The sequence below is a fragment of the Cyprinus carpio genome, chromosome A21 (assembly GCF_018340385.1).
Source record: "Cyprinus carpio isolate SPL01 chromosome A21, ASM1834038v1, whole genome shotgun sequence".
Lineage (NCBI taxonomy): Eukaryota > Metazoa > Chordata > Actinopteri > Cypriniformes > Cyprinidae > Cyprinus > Cyprinus carpio.
Genome location: NC_056592.1, coordinates 1950308 through 1970283, shown reverse-complemented (window position 1 = coordinate 1970283; position 19976 = coordinate 1950308). Strand labels below are relative to the sequence as shown.

The following is a 19976-nucleotide window of genomic DNA, read 5'->3' as shown; positions in this document are numbered from 1 at the left end:
AAAAAAAAACTTTCAGAAACTTATACGGATCCTGAAGGAGTGTATTTGGCAGAGAAATACTCTGTCATACATCCAACTCATTTTTTGAAACATGAGAATCCAACTATTTAACAGTGTAAATAAGTCAGAATGCATGAAATAGCATTAGACCCCCCCCCAAATATTATATAACAACTATTGAATAACTATAAAAATAGATCTACAAGTATAGTCAGCATTACTCTAGATTTTTTTGCTGCTGCACAATGCATTCTGGAATTGTAATATCAATGCAGGATATGTGAAATGCTTCCTTTAGACTTAAAAAAAGAGGAGTCTTAGAAGGAAGCATCATTTTCCTGCTAACAAGATGCTGTCTAGTTAGGGAGCTCTGTGAGATTTGAAACAGAGCTTGTGTGTGAATGACAGAACATGCATGTCTTCAGAAGAGGAGAGATAATCAAGACTAAGTGTGGAGTATTGATCTGCATGAACCAGTCAGACACACAGAGAGAGAGAGAGAGAGAGAGAGCAGGAGGAGAGGAAATCATCCTTCTGGTCATTTATTTAATCATAATATGATTTACAACTACGCTTGCTCAAATAATTCAACATGCATGTGCATCAAATGCATGACGCAAATGGACATGCAAATGATTTATAGCATTAGATGAAATCAAGAAACTGCTAACAACACCAAAAATCATAAAATAACAGTTTCACCACATCCTTCAGACATGATGCAACAAGTTTCCAGAGACCAGTCATTTTTCTGTCCTCGCTGAAAGAGGAAATGCTGCAAGATGCAACACAATCACAGCCAATCACTATATAATGAATGACAGCAGCTGCTGCTCATGCAACAAAGTTGTTTTCATTTGATAAAAACTGTTGCATGTCATATATACACAGAAACTCAAACATTGTGATGGAAACTCGTTAAAATAACAAATTTGGTTTAATTTTAAGTAATTGTGACGGAAATATATTAACGTTGTACAGTAAGTAATTAATAATAATATTTTTTGTCTACGTTTTAGTTTTAATTTTTTAAAGTTTAAATTTTATTACATTTTAAAATAATGATTGAATAATATTTTATGCTTTAATGTAATTACCACTGGTACTACATTTGTATTAAATCATAAATCCAGGGGGAAAAAAGGGACAACACAGAATTTCAAAAAAATTAATAAATACAAATAAATAAATAAATAAATAAATAGATAATAATAAAATCATAGGGCCCCATTATTCTACATATTTTAATAAATTATTACATTGTTAAAGTTTTACCAATTCAATTGAGTAGACACACTTGGATATTAAAATGTAATTAAACCATTAAAACTGAATCTAGAAAAACCTGATTTGTAAAAAAAACAAAAAAACAAAAAACAAAACAAAACAAAAAAACTTTTAATAAGTATACAGTACAGGTCAAAAGTTTGGAAACATTACTATTTTTAATGTTTTTGAAAGAAGTCTCTTCTGCTCATCAAGCCTGCATTTATTTGATCAAAAATACAGAAAAAAACAGTAATATTGTGAAATATTATTACAACTTAAAATAATAGTTTTCTATTTGAATATACTTTAAAAAAATAATTTATTCCTGTGATGCAGAGCTGAATTTTCAGCATCATTACTCCAGCCTTTAGTGTCACATGTAACATCCAGTCTATCACATGATCATTTAGAAATCATTCTAATATTCTGATTTATTATGAGTGTTGGAAACAGTTCTGCTGTCTAATATATTTGATTAATAAAATGTTAAAAAGAGCTGCATTTATTAAAAATAAAAAAAAAATTCTAATAATATATTTTCTTTACTATCACTTTTTATCAATTTAACACATCCTTGCTGAATAAAAGTATGATTTTATTAAAAAAAAAAAGAAAGAAAAAAAAAAATTACTGACCAGTAGTGTATATTGTTATTACAAAATATTTATATTTCAAAAACATAGCTTTTTTTTTTTTTTTTATTCATCAAAGTATCCTAAAAAAAGTATCACATGTTTTGAAAAAATATTAAGCAGCAGAACTGTTTCCAACTTTGATAATGAATCATCATATTAGAATGATTTCTAAAGGATCATGTGATAATGATCCTAAAAATTCAGCTTTGCATCACAGAAATAAATGATAATTTAAAGTATAATAAATGTAAAAAAAATTTTTAATAAATTTTAATACATTTTTTCTGTATTTTTGATCAAATAAATGCAGGCTTGATGAGCAGAAGAAACTTCTTTCAAAAACATTAAAAATAGTAATGTTTCCAAACTTTTGACCTGTACTGTATGTTTCATGAATTCAGTTAATAAGGTATGCTTTTTGATTACTAAAATGTAATGTTACCATTAAAATGGACCTTAAAACAAAAACAAAATCAGAAGAAAGAAAAAACTGAATGTGGGGGAAAATACATACAAAATGTGGTGACTACCAAAGCAAATTATAATTGCATTTACTACTTAAATTATCACAATAAACTGGCAAGTAATTAATATACAGTAGATGCTAAACATGACAGTGTTCTGTCAGAACATCTTGAAAACATCTGGAGCACGTCAGCTATTTAATTTCGTTTATGTTTTATGTATGCATCTACATGAATAGCATACAATAGATAAATATAAACTTATATAACAGACAGAGTGAAGGAAAAACACACATTCACACACACACACACACACACACACACACACACACACACACACACACACACACACACACACACACACACTCCAGTTCCTCTTAAATACGCTCAAATCTGCCCAGCCCACACATCCAGACCCAGAGAGATCATTGAACAATACATCGACAGTCTCTACTCACACACACACACACACACACACACACACACACACACACACACACACACACACACACACACACACACACACACACACACACAAGAACCATCAAACAAGCACGACACAGGACGGTATCACTGGCAAACGCCACCCAACCACCCACATTACACATCATATACAAGCCCTCACACACACACACACGCAAGAAAAAAAAAACCTCCATTACATCAAAGGGCGGAAAAAAACAGCTTGTTGTCTTTATAGTGTGTGAGTACAGACAAATGTGTGGGTACAAAGACAGAGATTAATAATATAGGCTCAGCTCCAGAATCCATCCTACAGACTCCAGTTTAAGACAGCACAGGTGCTTTCAATACCTTCAGCTGATTATATTCTAACACTGTATACATCACCTATATGTAAAAAGTAAGATAAATTACATTTGTTACATTTAGAATTCAAACTACAATTCAAAAGTTTGGGGCTGCGACATTTTTTATGTATTTGATAGAAGTCTCTTCTGCTCACCAAGGCTGCATTTATTTGAAAAACACAGTAAAAATGTTGAAATATTATTACATTTTCAAATAAATGCTTTTATTTGAATATATTGTAAAATTACATTTATTTCTGTGATCAAAGCTGAATTTTCAGCATCATTTCTCCAGTCTTCAGTGTCACATGATCTTCAGAAATCATTCTCATATGATGATTTGCTGCTCAAGAAACATTTCTGATTATTATCAATGTTGAAAACAACTGAATATTTTTGGTGATATATAATAAAATATATTTTTCCTTTTTTTTTGAAAAACCACTTTCGCCTATATTTTTTGGTTTAGATAAAATATAGGCGAAAAGATTATATATATACATATAATCTTTGTTTTAATTTTTTTTTATTTTAAATATTGTAAATAAATAAAAAAATACTGTTTGATTGGACTGATAACCTTTGATCAAATCATAATATGGTGTGTTTTCTCATGCTTGATGCTTTGGCTTCTTTTAAAACTACTTTCATTGGCAAAGAAAAAGTCCAAACTAACTGGCCAGTTTCATGAAAGTAGTATTTTCAGAGCAGACCCTACCATGGTGTTTGTTTGTTTGTGCGATTCTTTCATCACTCACCCAGCCATCCGGCTCCAGAGTTGGGCACACACATGTCCGTCTCAGCGCTGGGCAGCACAAACCCCACAACAAACACCTCCACCCCGTCAGACATGAGAGCCAGGCCCAACACGAAGAACAGCTGCCACTGGAAGCGTCCGTGTCCACACTCCTGGATGATGAGCTCGTACTGCTGCGCCAGCTCCTCCTCATCCGCCTCTCTCTCCTTCTCCAGCTCTCGCTTGTCCTTCATTCCATCCGTCAACAGCTGGCCGACTGCCACCTGGCCACGCCCATCCATGGCCCCGCCCCCTGCAGGCACGCCCTGGTACTCGCCCTCGTATATTTCGTCCTCGTCGTCGTGGCCCTCGGTGGCGTCGCTGGATCCCTCGTCATCCTCTCGCTGAGCCTTGCCGTCCTGATAATAGTAACAGTCTTCGTCGGCGCCCTCGTTTTCGTCGTTTTCAAAGCGGCTGTAGCTGCGGCTGGAGTATTCGTTTGAAGCACGGTCCACCACTTTGTTGACCTTCTTGGCAGCGTGGCGTTTCGCCTCCTTGGCGATGTCGCGAGCACCTTTGACCAGAGACGTCCTGTCTCTATACGGGTCCTCCATCTTTGGAGAGTTCAGCTGTTCGGCCGCAGAAGTGGATTCCACCAGTCAGGAATCAAACGTGAGTTTCAGAGGACGAGATCAGTGTTACTGCGGGTCACTCGAGTGGTTAGGAGAAAGACAGCAGTGGACACATATGTGGCTCCTTCTGACAGACAGCTTCATTCACTCAGAGGGGAAGGGAACTATGGGGAGAAGAAACAGAGTCATATTTTTATTCTCTCTTCTCTTTCTCTCTCTTTCTCTGGAGAGATAGAGAGAAAGAGAGATAATTTTAACATATTTTTAAATATATCTATCTATCCACACACAAAGCAAAGAAAATCAAATGTAAAAACTTTCAATTAGTATCAAATTTCAGTCTACTTCAGATCTGAATTAGTTGGGTATTTTTGGTTTTAACTGAATAGCTGTAATTGAACAAGTGAAAGCATTGCAGATCTCAGGTGTTCATGCAGAAACACAGGAGGGCCATAAATCAGGCTGGCACAGCGGGCAGAGGACGGAGAGCCCAGTTTAACTGCATTCACACTGTTCACCTCCACAGGAAGAGATGTGGACATTAACAGGACAGACTCAAAGAATAATGAAGAAGAAGAGACCTCCACACGCAGACATTACAAGACACTGACACTTCACACACGTGTGCATCTCTGAAGGATGTTCTCAGGATCTCTCAAACACAGAAGAGCCCTGCTGCATTGCAGCACCATTCCTCTCTCCAGCAGAAACATACACACTCATCTCATTTTATCTCCTTACATATGAAAAATAAACACACTCACTTTCTCTGACCCCAGTAAACTCTTTGTACCAGATATCTCTGAGAATAAGAAAACCAGAGAATACAACAGAGAATATTCCATCTGTGATGAAGACGTCCACAACGATTCAATTCAGTTCCACAGTAAAGCGCATCAATACCACAGTTCAGTCTCATCCGTACTGTCCTTCCACTACAAACACTTCCAGATGGTCTGGTGCATCACACAAAGATTCTATTCTATTCTATTCTATTCTATTCTATTCTATTCTATTCTTAAGAGAATTAAGGTTACACTTAATGTTCCAAATAGAACTAGATAATTCTAAATCATAGAAGACCTTTTGAAATTCCAGAAAGAACTTTTTATTTTCTTTAGTTTTGTTGTTTTAGTCCCTAAAACCAAAATACATTAAAACATTAAGAAACATTTCTTTATGTATAATATAAATACAATTAAAAATTGTAAAATTACGAGTGAGCAAGCATAATTGGCAATATTATTAAAAAATATGATTCATCAACGATTCATTTTTTTTAATGATCCCCCTCACAGATTCTTAAATGCATGGAAAAGTTTTTGCTATGGAAAAGCATAATCTTGATTATAATATTCAGCATTGTCATTTATTAAAACCGATTTAAAATATCAAATCACATGGTTTGGGAACACATGAAGAAATAACAAACAAATGAATCAAAAGATCTGATTCTCAGAAATGACTCGTTCGTGTGTTTGGCCTGTTTTCTGAAAAATCAGCGAAATCTGTCCAGATTCAGCGGAAACAAAACGAATGATTCTCCAACAGTTGTGTTTCACGGGTTGCTGATGCTGTTGGAGAACCCCTCATTAATCACAGAGGGGAACATGCACGCCTTCTCTCTCACACCCTATACAGTATACACTTAACATGAAATACTGTAAGAAGACATGACATGACAGACTTGACCCGTAACACATAACAACAGATCAATCAATCACAAATCTGGTCAAATGAAAGCAGCATTTTCATTAAAATTATCCAAGAAAAACTTGCTTTCCCTCAAAACGGTATGTCCGGAACACTGCGGCAACAGCCAGACCTAAAAACCAGCAAAGCGTGGCATCATTTCCTCTTAGACCAAATAAAGGCAGTCCCTGATGTAACTATGACATCATTCAAGGGCTGATGTAATCAATGCGACACCCGTTTTTCTGCATTAACCCCAATGTGAGCGCGGGAGGGGGAGGAAAGGGAATGAACTCGCGGGACGCTGCAGCATCAGCCGTAAGACGAGAGGTTTGACCCCTCCACAAATGGGTAATTGCACTAAATACGTATAACTCCAGGGCAAACGAACAACACACACACACACCTTCTTCACTCTAGTGTTTGATAATGTGTTGGAGTGAGTAATTATAAAGTTGCATGAGGAAGGTCGCACTGAATTTCACTGTCCCTGGATCACCTAGAAAACAGATCTATGGTTCATAAGACTTGGTGGTTTGATGAAAAACAGTAAACTTCAACTGAAGACCACACACACGCACACCCACACACCCACCCACACACACACACACACACACACACACACACACACAAACACACACGTGTATCCTGCAGTAATGTAATGATGGATAGCTGAAGGCTTCACTGGTCACTGGGACTCTCCAGCAGCTGCGAGAGTCTCATACTGGACGCCTGCACAGATTGGAATGAAGGCAATGGTGTGTGTGTGTGTGTGTGTGTGTGTGTGTGTGTGTCTAATGTAGACACATTCCTACAGTTTGATCTATTACCTATACAGTAAAAACTGTACAGACTAAGTACAATCTATTAAAAAAAGATTTTGGTGAAACTACATGATGTATGGAGTTATACAGTAGTGCTGTTACATTATATACAGTAGGCTTGAAATACTATATGTATATATTTATCATATGCTGATAAAATCTAAAATAGTTAGGTGGATTTGGGTCATATTAAATATTATTTTTCTCCTGAATAAACCAGGATATTTATGAGGGTAAAGAAAAATAATTTAGGCAGCAAAATATTTCTAAAAAACATTCATCACGCACACACACACACACACACACACACACACACACACACACACACACACACACACACACACACACACACACACACACACATATAAATATAAGATTTGGAAATAAGACACTGATAATATTTTTAAAAAGTTGCTATTATGACATTATAGAACATAATTTTGGTCTTAAATAACAAACAAAAAGTTGTTTTGGCTTTAGAACTAATTTTGGTGAAACAGCAAACTGTAAGGAGATAAAAGGTGCAGTTCTTGCGTTATTATCTTTGGACTTTGGACTAAGATAATAACTAAACAAACTAAAAAACTAAACAAACTAAACAACTAAAAAAAATAATAATAATATTTTGATATAACCTAAAGTAGGTGGATTGACAGTTCTATCCTGAATAAAACAAATTAATTTATTAGGTTACCTGACATTTTGCTGCATTGCTCATCTCAAATTATGTGTGACTATACGATATATTTTCACATTTAGACATTCATTTGATACACCGCAGTACACTATTTAAGTGAAATGGAAAAACTAAAACTGGATTAAAATGGTGAAATGGAATATATTTTAATCTAAAATCTTAACAATGAAAAAAAAAAAAACATAATTTGTATGTTATCAGAAGTAATTTCAAACACAGCGGGTTACAATGTACTGTGTGTAAAGTGAATGTCTGTGCTTTTCCTGTCAGTGGCTCAGACTACAGGTCAAAGGTCACATCTCTGTGTGCTGAGGGACTCTTTGTCTGATCCACTCCACTGATCAGCTGACACACTCATACACGAGAGAGAGAGAGAGAGAGAGAGAGAGAGAGAGAGAGTGTGTGTGGTGGTGTGTGTGTGTGTGTGTGTGTGTGTGTGTGTGTGTGTGTGTGTGTGTGTGTGTGTGTGTGTGTGTGAAAAACATATCTGATGCATCTGAAAGTCCATAACCTTGAAAAGCCATCTAGATTAAAAGACCAATTGATTATATACTGTTTTAAGTGAGTTAATTTAAGCTTATACATGTATATATATATATATATATATATATATATATATATTATATATATATATATATATATATATATATATATGATATATATATATTTATATAAATATATATGTATATGTATATGTATATGTATGTGTGTGCTTATTATTATATTTTATTATGTATAACTTTATGAATATTTTTAATTTAAACAAATTACTATATATTATAATATATTATATTAAATTTTTATTACACTTAAGGACTTTTAACTTTTAATAGACTAAAGATATATATATATATATAGATATATATACATATATACATATATATATATATATCTATATATATATATATATATATATATATATATAGATAATATATATAAGATATTAAATTAAAAGTCTATTAAATATAATAAAATATAATATTTCTGAAAGCACAAAAGCGTCACCTCAATAGGATGTATTTGACTTAAAAATATGTGGTTCACCTGAATAAAAGTGAATCATTCTTCTCATAAAAATGGTAAATGTCAAAGGAGCAGCTCAAGCAAACACACAGGCTAATGCAGATATTCAGGTTAAAACTGGTCAACACAATGAGATTTCAACTAAAACCGCCTTTAAGAGGTGAAGTGAAGGTATCAGATGGTAATACTTGGGTATTTTGAGAACTGCTGTGGTACTGATTGATTGCCATACATGTTATACTTACAATACATGTTCATCCAAAGAATACCTTGATACCGCGATGTGCAAAAAAAAAGTCTATCCAAAAAGCTACTTATTTGTTACTACAGCACTTTACTGTAATAAAGCTACATTTGCAGTTACAGGACAGCGCTACAGTTGTGTATTCAGCTCATCTCTCTCTCTCAGGCAGGTTGTTTCACGCACCACAGCTTTCACCCTTTTACTACCACTTGGTGAAAAGTCATTGGCCTGCACGTGAATCGCCAGCAAACCGGGAAAAGGCATCAATCACGGTCCGGCTCTGACGCAAGCTGCGCCCCGTAATGAGATTTCGCCTGTCTTGACATTGTGCACGGGAATCAATCCCCCTCCCTCTCCGTTTTATCTTTCCGTCACACACACATGCACACACATGCACTCCATGACTCATTCTCAGGTGGATTTCTGTCAGCTTGTGACAGTCACACAAATTTTGCTCTGTCAGGGAACAAGATCCTAAAGTGACTCTCTCTTTCTCTCTTTCTATAATCCAGGACACCACCGGGAGCCCTTGAGCAACTTAAAACACACACACACACACACATTCGTCTTCTCCAGTATTCAGAATAATGCTTAATCTTTATGGGTTTTTCCATGCTTACTACTTAAAGGAATAGTTCAAGCCAAAAGCTGTCATTCTTTACTCTCTCTTAATACAAATGTATAATTTTAAAGAATCTTTATCACGCAGAATGGCTTTTTTCATCTGTCAAGCTCCAAAAAGAGCAGTGAACTTGTCATAAGTGATCCATTCGAATTCATTCCATGCCTTCTTAAGTCATATGATGCTTTGCATGTGGAACAGAATCAAATCTAAGTCATTATTCACTGGTGAACTTCTTTGCGTTTGACGTGTCAGTGACATCTGGGTACATTAACCAATGTTGTTGTTTGATGCTGCTGACGTCACTTGTGGTCTGTTCCTCACACAAAGCTTTCATCAGACTTCAAAAGACTTTATGTCTACTATATGGTTTTGGTCCTTTTTTGAGCTTGACAGACATGGATACCAATTTTTATATATATATGGGTAAAAGATTTTCGCCTTTTGTATTCCACAGAAAAAAAATACAGTGTATAAGCTTTAAAATATTTAATATTTGCTCTTTAACAATTTTTTTTTGCCTCTCAAATCCAAAATGGATTAATAATGGATCACAAATAACACTTTTAACACTTTTTTAGCACATATAAATTATGCAATGGCGCACATCCTCGTAAATTCCTGATTAAAAACTCAAATTCTATAATTCTAAATGTCCACCCTGACATAGTCCAGTTTAATTTGTAAAAACCTCATTAACACGTAAATACATGTGTGTTTGCATGTTAATTAGTACCCCTGACTTCATTACCTTCGAGCAAAACCAATATTTAAATCTGACTAAACTGACATAGGCTACAAGAGAAATTACAGTAATTGTTTTATGGGTTTTGCATGCTTGGCAATTTAAAAAACACACTTCAAGAGAAAAAAAATAAATAAAAGGTGAAACGCCATAAATAGAAATCAGATTCGACACCGCTTTTAATTAAAAGCGTTCACATGGGACGCGTTCTGCTGATTTTAATTATTAATTAATGTACACAAGCGTAAGATTTGCGTCTTTGTGTTGCATTCGTAACCTGGCGTGTTATGTTAAAAACACTTCAACTTTTTAAAAAATGCGTGCCGAAACCGCGATGAACGCAACAACGCGTCCGTGTGAATGTTCCCTGTATGCAGCTAAAGTTCATTTTACGTTTTAGACTCGTGCCTAAAACCTGCAGAAAAACTCAATCACTTACCGACTGTGCGCGAGTCCAGATTTCACGGGCGCGCGGCCATCTGAGCGCGTGAACGCGGATCTTCCTTTAGCGTTTTTTTTTTCCTTTCTCTCCTCACAATGCACCAGCAGCCGCGTCTCTCTGCAGCACTTGAAGAAAAGCTGAGAAGAAGTGACGGAGAGAGAGAGAGAGAGATGAAATCAATAGTTGTATCGCGGCCAGCCCCGCTGAATGTGACGCGACGCGGGGCGGGGGAGTGGAATGAGCGCATTAGGATCATAGTGAGAATATATGCGTGGATACGAACACCCCACCCACCCGTGACGCATTGCTCTTTCTCCGCGAGTCACGATTCTCTGGAGGCTCTGGGGCTTTTTCCTGCTTTTGTTGGAGTGACTCGTGTTTCAGTGGTTTTAACTTTCTGTGCTTCCCCCGACACTCACGCCTCAATCAGAAAAAAAAAAATAAAAAAACTGCGGCACTGGGGCTCTGAACGCGACACATCGCCAGGCAGGAGATGGAATCTGGTCAGACTCGAGCGGCTCGCGCTAAGCGAGCGGCGGGAGCTCTCCATGGTGCTGAAGAAGAAAACACATAGAACTGCGCTAGGCTCTGGCTGCAGACATGCACTTGCACTCTCAGACACCTGCGCTTCCGCAAGTGACGTCACTTGTCATCTTTTTTATTTTATTTATTTATTTTATGTATATATATATTTTTTATTTAATCTCTCAACATTTTACAAAAGTAGCCAGGTGGTGAAGACAACATAAAAGAAACTTAATATCAACGTCGCTTCTTCACCTGCACTCTCCATTTCCTGCAACATCACTTGCAATCGACACAAATCATGCGTGTTGCCAAAAGAGAAACGATTAAAACTAATCTAGAACCATAACGTACAGGGTCCTGCATTTACTAAATTAGTTTTATTCATTTAACCACCACAGCGTATTTTCTCCATTGGCAACATGCACGATTTGTGTCGATTGCAAGTGACGTCGAAGGAAGCGGAGAGTGCAGGTGGCGAAGTGACATTGTGATTTTGTTTCTTTTTTCTTGTCTCCACCATCTGCATACTTTTGCAAAATGTTGAGAGATTCAATTAAAAATAATAATAAAATAAAATGATTGCAAGTGATGTCACTTGTGGAAGAGTTAGAAGTTAGATCTGAAGCATACAGAACAAACCCCACAGACCACATCCATATGAAACAGACACTAGACAGAACCCTGTAGGACCACATAGATCAGATTTGAACAGATCTACTCAGAATCCCACAGAACATCATAGATCAAAAACATATAACACAGAGACTACAGAACTACACTGAACAAACCCTACAGAGCCACAAAGGTCAGATTTACATTAAATAGATCCACTAAGAATCACACAGAACCATGTACATCAGATTTACACAAAATAGATCTATACAGAACCGCATAGATCAGATCTGCACAAAACAGTTCTACTCAGAACCATATAACAGAACATACCCATATCATAGATCAGATTCATACATAACCGATTCTATAGAACTACACAGAACTGATCTTGCATAGAGTGTAACCACACAGAACAGACCCAAATGAACACGTGAATATGAAAGGAAACGTTTACAATCGCTTCCCCTTTGGACCCGAGACATCAGCTGGGTTCAGAAGCTCCAGAGATTCAGCTGGAGTTCACAGCATTGACTCTAACAGGAGTTCTGATGGGTTTTCAAGTCAGTGGCCATTAACATCACAAAGGCATAAAAATAAAGATGAGGAGCATGTGTGAAATGAGTCCCTGCCTCGAGGAGGGTTTTCTGTTTTGTTTAGAGCTATAACGGTTCCCTGGAGAGCTGTTGGGAGAGAAATCCATCTCACATCCTATCCGGCCTCTCCACCCGCACGGAAAGAACCACCCTGAACTCTATCATTCAGCTCTCCTCCTCTTGGAAATCTTGAGAATCAAAAGAGGGATGAAGATGCAGGAAGGAAGAGTGCAGGGTTCCCTGCTCATTCTAACGGCCGCAATAAATATGCTAATGTGCTCGCATTCGCATCCAACACCAGCTGTTTAGAGTTTTCAGCTCAAATGGGCACTAATAAAGTTTTCTTCTCTCTAACCATTTAAGAAACTTTACTGGCACGGTAAAAAACAGCTTTACATTGCCAAAGCTTCAGTAAAATTATACTGTATATACACATATTCAGATTAATAGTTGATTTTTTTCAGTGGTTGATTTAATGAAATACTTAATAAAAATATATTAAAAACATAATTATCATATTTAATTTTTATTTTTATTTCAGGAATTATACATCTAAACTATTGCAATTATTTGTGAATAGTTAATTTCTGAATGATTACTTTAAAAATGGTAATTTCAGGAATCATAATATTATAATTTCAGCAATTTAAATTAAATTTAAATAAATTATTCCAAAATGATTACCTTAAAAAAATCTCTCTCTCTCTATCTCTCTCTCCCCCCCTCTCTCTCTATATAAGAAATTTATATATACACAAATTGGTAATAATATATTGGTCTATCACTACACATAATGTAATTTAATACTATACATGGACATAATGTAATTCAATATATGCATATTGGTTATTCAATATAATTCAATAAAAATGGCAATATTGTGCTTGCATGCACACAAACATTTCCAGACAACTGTAGTTTCACTGATGACCCTATAATTATTAGCATGCTCTCTTTGATTTGAATAACTCTGCCTCTAATCCACTCAAGACTTTTCCTGTGAGTGTGAGAGAGGGCATGTTGCCATGGAGATGACATACTGATCAGAGCAAAGGGTTGTGGGACAGAAATCAGGTGGTCCCTTGAGTGAGGAGGCGATGACCAGATCATCTATAATCATCATGTGACCAAAGGTAAAACTAACAAAAATATCTAAAAGGTTCAAATTACCACTGAACATCCATTAACATACATTAAATTTACACACACATACACACACACAAATATATGTATATATTAGTAAAGTGTGTGTGTGTGTGTGTGTGTGTGTGAGAGAGAGAGAGAGAGAGAGAGAGAGAGAGAGAGAGAGAAAGAGAACCTGTTCCTGCTTACTGATAAAACTCACACCTGTGTGGTGATGCTGAAGACCTCTGTGGGTGGATGGGAAGGGTGTAATTGGTGCCTGTTTAAATTCACCACTATCTGTCAAAACATTCACTGTCTGCGTGCAAACTTTCAGAAATTATGCATTACTAATTAAGCAGACACACAGACCTACTTTAAACTTTAATACTCGTTACTTACTTTCTTTGATAACTTCTTACTTAAAGGAACAACTGAAGGAAGGAACAATGAAAATTAGATGAAAACCTACTCACCCTCAGTCCATCCAAGATGTAGATGAGTTTGTTTGTTCATCAGATTTGGAGAAATGTAGTATTCCATCACTTTCTCAGCAATGGATGCTCTGCAGTGAATGGGTGCCGTCAGAATGAGAGTCCAAACAGCTGATTGATGAATAAAATGTAATGTAATCCACTTCAGTTCATTAGTTAAGTTATGGTGTGGAGAAGAATATGCGTGTTTGTAAGAAGCAAATCCATCATTAAGACATTTTAACTACAAACCATTGCTTTAGGCTAAAATATGAGTCCATAGTATAATAAATTGCTTCAATGAAAAGAGAGAAATCTGCAAAGATCAAGCAGCTTTTACAAGCCAAAACAGTCCAAAAGAAACAAACTCATCCTAATCTTGGATGACCTGAAGGTGAGGACATTTTTAGGAAATTTTATTTTTTTGGGTGAACTATACATTTAAGCATGTATAAGCATGTAACCCCCGAGAGGCAGAGAACCTAAAACCTCCTTAATCATGGTAAAAACCACAATTGTGATCTTGGTGACTTACTGTTTTTTTATAAGAAATATTAAAAGCTGACTTTGGCTGGACCTCGAGAAAGGACTTCTTACTGTGAGTCTCCACACATGCTCTCTTTTCTCTGCCTGTCTGATGTAATTAACCTTGCATTCTCCTCTATCTCTCAGTCTGACCCAGAGAGCGGCTGATTTTACCCTCTCAGTCAGCAGTAACATTCCCCATCCTCCTTAAGTACCGTTCTTACGGTGAGTGTCTGTCCCCAATGTTATCTGTGAAACACAGAGCTGGATTTGAGTGTGCCAAAGCTGTAATCAGTACAGCAGGGGCCAACGGTCAAAGCAGAAATGAGATGTGTGAATTTAGTTAAATCAATGGCAGACTGGGGGTGGAGCTAAATAGGAAGTGGGAGGGGCATTACTTTGGAAACCTGTTTGGAAACCAGGGACTTTATTTATTAATACGTGCATTGTAGTGATCCTAAATATAAAAGATACTGTATGACAGTTTCCTATAATTTACAAAACAGCCATATACACAACAAAATGCATCCCACTTTATGAATTACAGTTCATTTAATTTGTTTTTTAAATACATGTTTACTTTTATTCAACAAAAGGGGTACAAAAGGGAAACGCTTAAAGGAATTGTTTTGTTCAAGGCCGAGAAAGCTGATATAATGCCGAACTGCCCTCTGTGAATTACTCAAAGGACGGATTTGCGTCTCTTTCATCATTTGAGCTTCATACAGCAAGTACATACCTGCTGCCGACCGTGTGTGTGTGTGTGTGTGTGTGTGTGTGTGTGTTTTTTTTTTTTTTGTGTGTGTGTGTGTGTGTGTGTGTAAAAGATTTGTGAAACACACAGATGCTTTCAGAGATGGAAATACAGCTTGAATGTGACTTGAATGTGTGCGCTGGAAAAGCCTGAAAGCCCTAATGAATGACGTCCATCATTGGATGTTATTTTTAAGTGCTGCCTCGCTTGGATTAATTCAGTTCACTTTCGACTGTAAGAAGAAAACACAATCTCTTCAATACCTCAGTTGTTTCCCCTTTTTACTCTGGAAAGACTATATTTATCTCCATTTATGTCTCTCGGTTCTGTTGTTCATGAATAGCATCTGTTTTGACCTCAGGGCTCAGCCTCACACTTACAGCACTTATCTAAGCCTGAATAGACAGCGAGCAGCCCTTCATAATGCAGCCGAACAAACGCTCACGTGAACATCTCCACATTTCCACAAATGACCTGCTTAGTGCTGTAGCAACCCGTTGGTCACATGACAGGTGAGACAACACGAGCGGACAGGAGTGGGCGGGTGTCAGTCATCGCTGGGATGGTTAAGCTGTTACTGTGTTTCTGTTGCATGTGATTTTTTCACTGTGGTAAACGAAGTGATCATAGTTCGGTCAGATGTTACATTGACATGCTTTATGGTGAAGCACAATTAACTGTATGTCATTTCAACATTTTCAATTCTTCAGTCTTACAGTACCAGTCAAATGTTGGAATAATCAAAAAAGAAGTCTTATCAAGGCTGCATTTGTTTGATCAAAAATTAAGTTGTGTTGTTATATATTTTTGAAATTTTGATTATATGTTTTCTATGTGAATATCTGTTTAACTGTAATTTATTCCTGTGATGCGCAGCTGAATTTTCAGCATCATTACTCCAGTCTTCAGTGTCACATGATCTTCAGAAATCATTCTAATATGCTGATTTGCTGCTCAAGAAAGATTTCTGATTATTATCAATGTTAAACAGCTGTTCTGCTTCATATTTTTGGGAAATTCGATCACAGGAATAAATTACATTTTAATAGATATTCATACAGAAAACAGTTATTTTATATTGTAATAATATTTCACAATTTTACTGTTTTACTGTATTTTTGATCAAATAAATGCAGCCTTGGTGAGCTGAAGAGACTTCTTTTAAAATTCTTAATTATTCCAAAGTTTTGACAGTAGTGTATATAGTTTTAAATCACCAGTATATACCTATGTAGATATGTACTGTAGATGTTATAAATTAAATTATTTATATGAAGATTCATTGAGCTCACCCCTTGACAGACGGCTGTAATCCTCGTCTCGTGTCAGGGATGCACCGTCAAACACCTGGTACAGGTGCTGGTGTGTTTGCAGACATCAGATGTGGCTCTGTCAATATAACGTGAGATCTGAGGAACAATGAGCTGGAAAAGCCGTCAGCATACGGCATACAAACGCCTGCTGCATCACAGGTGAGGAGAAGAGAAATATGGAGAGAAACAGAGAGAAAGAGTGAGAAAGAGTGAGCGTTATAGAGGAGGTGTGGAGGTTCTTCCTCTCGCTGTCACCTCAGTTTACTTCTGCGGATAATAAATGACTGCTGACATTGATGTTAATTGGCTTTTTTCTCCACCGAGCAGAAGCCTATTTTTGTGTGTGAGTGTGTGTGTGTTTGTGTGTGAGTGTGTGTGTGTTTGTGTGTGTGTGTGTGAAGAAATCAGGTCTGTAATGCTCTCTCTTCCTCCACAGCATTTGTGAAATCCCTCAAATCATGAATTATTTTATTAAGTGATCAGATGCACAATTTTCACCAGAAAACAGGTGAAAAAAATCAAACGAATGAATATTAAAGGACACAAGCTATATTTACAGACCAGAAGATCACAGCAACCACCCAGAACACTCTAGCAACCACCTAGCAATACCAAGAAAAACACTAATAACACCTTAGCAACCACATAGCAACAATAAAAAATCCTTCAGAACACCTTAACAACCACTCAAAATACCTTAGCAACCACTCAGCAACAATAAAACCCCTTCAGAATATCTTAGCAAACACCTGAAAAAAAAAAACACTTAGAACACCCAGCAATCATATAGCAGCACCCTGGAAACCACTCAGAACACCTAGCAACCACATAGCAACAATAAAAACCACTCAAAACACCTAGCAACCACATAGCAACACAATAAAATCACTCAGAACACCTACCAACCACATAGCAATGGCCTGGCAACCAATCAAAACACCAAGCAACCACATAGCAATGGCCTGGCAACCAATCAAAACACCTAGCAACCACATAGCAACACCCTGGGAACTACTCAGAACACCTAGCAACCACATAGCAACAATAAAAAACACTCAGAACACCTTGCAACCACATAGCAACACAATAAAATCACTCAGAACACCTAGCAACCACATAGCAATGGCCTGGCAACCAATCAAAACACCTAGCAACCACATAGCAACACCCTGGGAACCACTCAGAACACCTAGCAACCACATAGCAACAATAAAAAAAAACACTCAGAACACCTAGCAACCACAAAGCAACAAAATCCACTCAGAACACCTACCAACCACGTTGACGTCTTAAAGAGCACTGATAACACAGAAGAATCATGGATGCATAACATGTAAATATAGCTTTTATTCTTTATTATTTATTCTATAGCTATATCCTTTCTGTTAAGATGAAATATTGAAATATTTAACATTTCATGGCGTTTGGCTAAAAATGCATCAAACAGCTATTTTTAAACATCTTGTGTGTGTAATTTATGATGGTTTTAAGAAATATGAAATTAAGCTAGGGTGTTGATAAGCATGTGCTAAAATGTTCCAAATAACAGTATGCGTCGCTATGGGGTTGCTAAGGTGTTCTGTGGTTGTAAGTAAAATGGTTAAAGATTTGTTCTAATCCTGAGTATATGAGAATTGTGTTTTTGTGTGTAGATGCTCTTAGTATGCTACTCACATCATCTTTAAATATGGTTTAATTTTATTCTGAGCTCCATTTCCTCACATAACCACATAATAAGTGGGAGTTAATGGTGAAGTGCAGTATTGCGTTAAGCTCTAATGTGTCATTTAGCTAAAGCTTTTACTCCCACACACACGGAATCCCCGCTCTGCTGCGTCTGATTGGCCATCTGGAGTCACATGACACATTTCCGGAATGAGTCATGAGCGGAGGAGGGAACCCCACCCTGAATGGGCTGACACAGGTTTGTGTGTGTGTGTGTGTGTGTGTGTGTGTGTGCGCGCTTCAAACACTGATGGGTTTCTCAGCGATGACACATAGTTTCTATCATCTTTGGTAATATCTCTCCTCTTCTTATGTTCAGAAGTAGAACCATCATCTCTACACAGAGCTATAATGACGGGACAGAGAGATTGCATTCGTTTTTAAAGGAAATAGCTCACCTGAAAATGATCATTATTTACTCGTTTCAAACCAATATGTCTTTCCATGGATCACAAAATGAGACATTCTGATGCAAAAAGTGAAAACTGTAGTTTTGGGAAGTTTGACTTATTTTCTCAATTCTTTTATGTCAACATGTGTAGCCTATTTTACATGATTTATGATGGTTTTAAGAAATATGAAAATAATGTGTTGTTGCCAGGGAACAAACTAATTATTTGTTTGATCCTAGCAAATTCCTACCAAAAAATGTCTTTGATATAATTCACTTCAAGGGTGCAAACTTTTTTAAAGGTTTAATCTAGGAAAGCTCACAAAGGCCACTTCTTAAATGCTAAACAGACTGGTTGTTGGTTGTTTGCGTGTCAGGCCCCAAACTGTCATCCAAATTTGTCTTACCACATTAAAAAGTTATAAATAAAAGCACAGTAAACAATTCTGGTAAGGGTCTGCCTGCCATGTTTTCTGTCTGTCTGCTGTCAAACAGAAGCTTAATTACAGAGCTGGAACACAAACGCTGACGGACCGCCCGAAACAGACCAGAGTGGGTGGCAGCATCTGCAACTGTTTTGTATTTTCATCGGCTGATTTTTCAGACGTTTTTAGAAGCTACAGGAGACTCAGAAAACTCTAAAATGCTTGTTAAGATTAAACTTGGCAGGAAAACTAACACCTAGTTGAATGCAATGAATGGATGCAATCAAATATTGTTTAATAGAGAGAAAACATAAAATGAATGGCAAGCAATCAACAAAAAAAAAGAATAATGTAGTGATTTAATAATTAAATTTTGTTGTTATTTAATTATTGTATGATTTTCTCCTGGCAAGCACAACATTTTTTTTTTCAATAGTATCCTGACCACTCCTTTCCATGTTAGCTCTCATAAAATGATCACAATATTATCATAAAATTATAAATGTAATGCGATTAAAAATATAATGCAAACCTCTTTTGCATTATATTCCAATTAATAATATAGTTAACAATTCTTGCATTTTTTAAATATATTTTGATGCAATAAGGTAAAACACATTCTTATGTTTTCATTTTATTATTATTATAATTATTTTTTTTTTTTTGTCATTTTAGACA

The 19976-nt window shown here is 36.4% G+C and overlaps 1 protein-coding gene across 1 annotated transcript in view; it reads right to left on the bottom strand.

Annotated features, from left to right (window-relative positions):
- LOC109059230 (synaptic vesicle glycoprotein 2C-like) overlaps positions 1-11127 on the bottom strand; it is a 40489-nt gene extending 29362 nt beyond the window's left edge. The window contains 2 exon segments of the mRNA XM_042711358.1: positions 3936-4709; positions 10832-11127. Of these exon segments, the coding sequence (XP_042567292.1) occupies positions 3936-4527 (592 nt within the window). The 5' untranslated portion in view covers positions 4528-4709; positions 10832-11127.
- Between the last annotated feature and the right edge of the window lie 8849 nt (positions 11128-19976).